The sequence below is a fragment of the Habropoda laboriosa genome, unplaced genomic scaffold, assembly GCF_001263275.1.
Source record: "Habropoda laboriosa isolate 0110345459 unplaced genomic scaffold, ASM126327v1 scaffold212, whole genome shotgun sequence".
In the NCBI taxonomy this organism is placed as follows: domain Eukaryota; kingdom Metazoa; phylum Arthropoda; class Insecta; order Hymenoptera; family Apidae; genus Habropoda; species Habropoda laboriosa.
In genome coordinates, this window is record NW_017100509.1 from 2056585 (window position 1) to 2058057 (window position 1473).

General features: G+C 27.8%; 1 protein-coding gene across 2 annotated transcripts in view; it reads left to right on the forward strand.

Annotated features, from left to right (window-relative positions):
* Positions 1 to 1087, forward strand: part of LOC108576233 (ethanolamine-phosphate cytidylyltransferase) — a 3445-nt gene extending 2358 nt beyond the window's left edge. Inside the window, exons 6-7 of one of the 2 annotated variants that reach the window (XM_017939191.1) lie at positions 515 to 607; positions 881 to 1087. In XM_017939191.1, coding sequence (XP_017794680.1) covers positions 515 to 607; positions 881 to 977 — 190 coding nt within the window. In that variant the 3' untranslated portion in view covers positions 978 to 1087. Of the gene's footprint in view, positions 1 to 514; positions 643 to 880 lie in introns of both variants that reach the window. The other variant, XM_017939192.1, reaches the window with a different exon arrangement.
* Positions 1088 to 1473: the final 386 nt, after the last annotated feature.

Below are 1473 nucleotides of genomic sequence, written 5' to 3' on the forward strand. Positions count from 1 at the left end.
AGAATGTATAAAATCATACTTCATCAAATGAAAAACATAAAAATATTACCATATTATATTTTTCTTGGAACATAAACAAGGTTATATAATACCTCAAGGTTATGGTTATTATGTAATACCACAACAGTGTACTGTATATTATATTTTATCTTCCTAGGTCAAATGAACTACATGCAATAATTACGAATTTGAAAATCCATTGATCTGTTGAATCTTGCCATTTTGCATTTTATAATTCCTTGCTCAACTTCCAACGAACATCTATTTTCTTGCTTTACTTTTTAATTTTTTGTCATTCATCTACTCATGCTTTTGTAATGGGATATGCAATTTTATGCTAATAAAACACTTCATGGATTCATCTTGTATTTCCATTTATTTTTAGTTTGTGTAAGTGTATGTATTTCTTTTTTATGTATGTATATTAAAATAATAATTACAATTTAAAAAAAAGTATTTGCATATCCCAAGTTCTTCAGGCTTTATTATGTTTTGATGTAGTGTTTAATTACAGGCTGGAGTATGAAGATAGAAATTTAAAAAAAGAGGAAAATGAAGCAGCAGCTTATGAAGCTTTCATGATGTCTCTGAAAGAAGAAAGGACTGAGTAATTTGCTCTGAATATTCAGATTTTTTAGTTAGGTGCGCCGTAGTGAAAAAGAATCTCAAAACAATCCAGAATAATAGTATTATGATATGTACTTACTCAAAAAATATAATCATAGTTCCGGGACTCCTTCAATACAAATTTTGCCCTTTACTCGCCTCTCGGTCGAGATACAAAGTTGAAACTTGGCACAAATTGTTTTGTTTTGATAAGCTATCAATTCCTTTTCCGCCTATACCCTTTATTATGTTTTGATATAGTGTTTAATTACAGCCTGCGGTATGAAGATAAAAATTTAACGGAAGAGAAAGATAAAATACAAGCTTATGAAGCTTTCACAATGTCTCGGCAAGAAGAAATGACTGAATAATTTGCTCTGAAAATTCAGATTTTTGGTTAGGTGCGTCGTAGTTAAGAAAATTAAAAACCGAATTGAGAAGGTTTAGAAAAAAGGATTGTATGTTATTCTGTCTAGCTACACACACAAATTTAGTTAATACTAGGTAATACAGATATAGTTAAGAATGCTATCTTTGATTATTACAATTCCAATATTATGTATAATTATAAGTATAAATATAAGAAAACAATGACCTAAGTATCAAATGCTTTAATATCATGTAACAGTTACATTGTCACAAAGTTCGGTAGTATTTGTGCATTTTATGATTTCCAATTTTTTATTGAAGTTTAATTTGGTTTACTTATAAAGTTGCAAATTCAATATATCGAATGCTTTTACAGTGTTTGGAATCACAGTAAATGTATTTTTTAGTTGATAGTCATTTCATTAAATACAATTTATAATTGGCTCTTTTTTTCATATAGTATTCAAAAATGTAAGTAATACACAAGTTTATAAACAT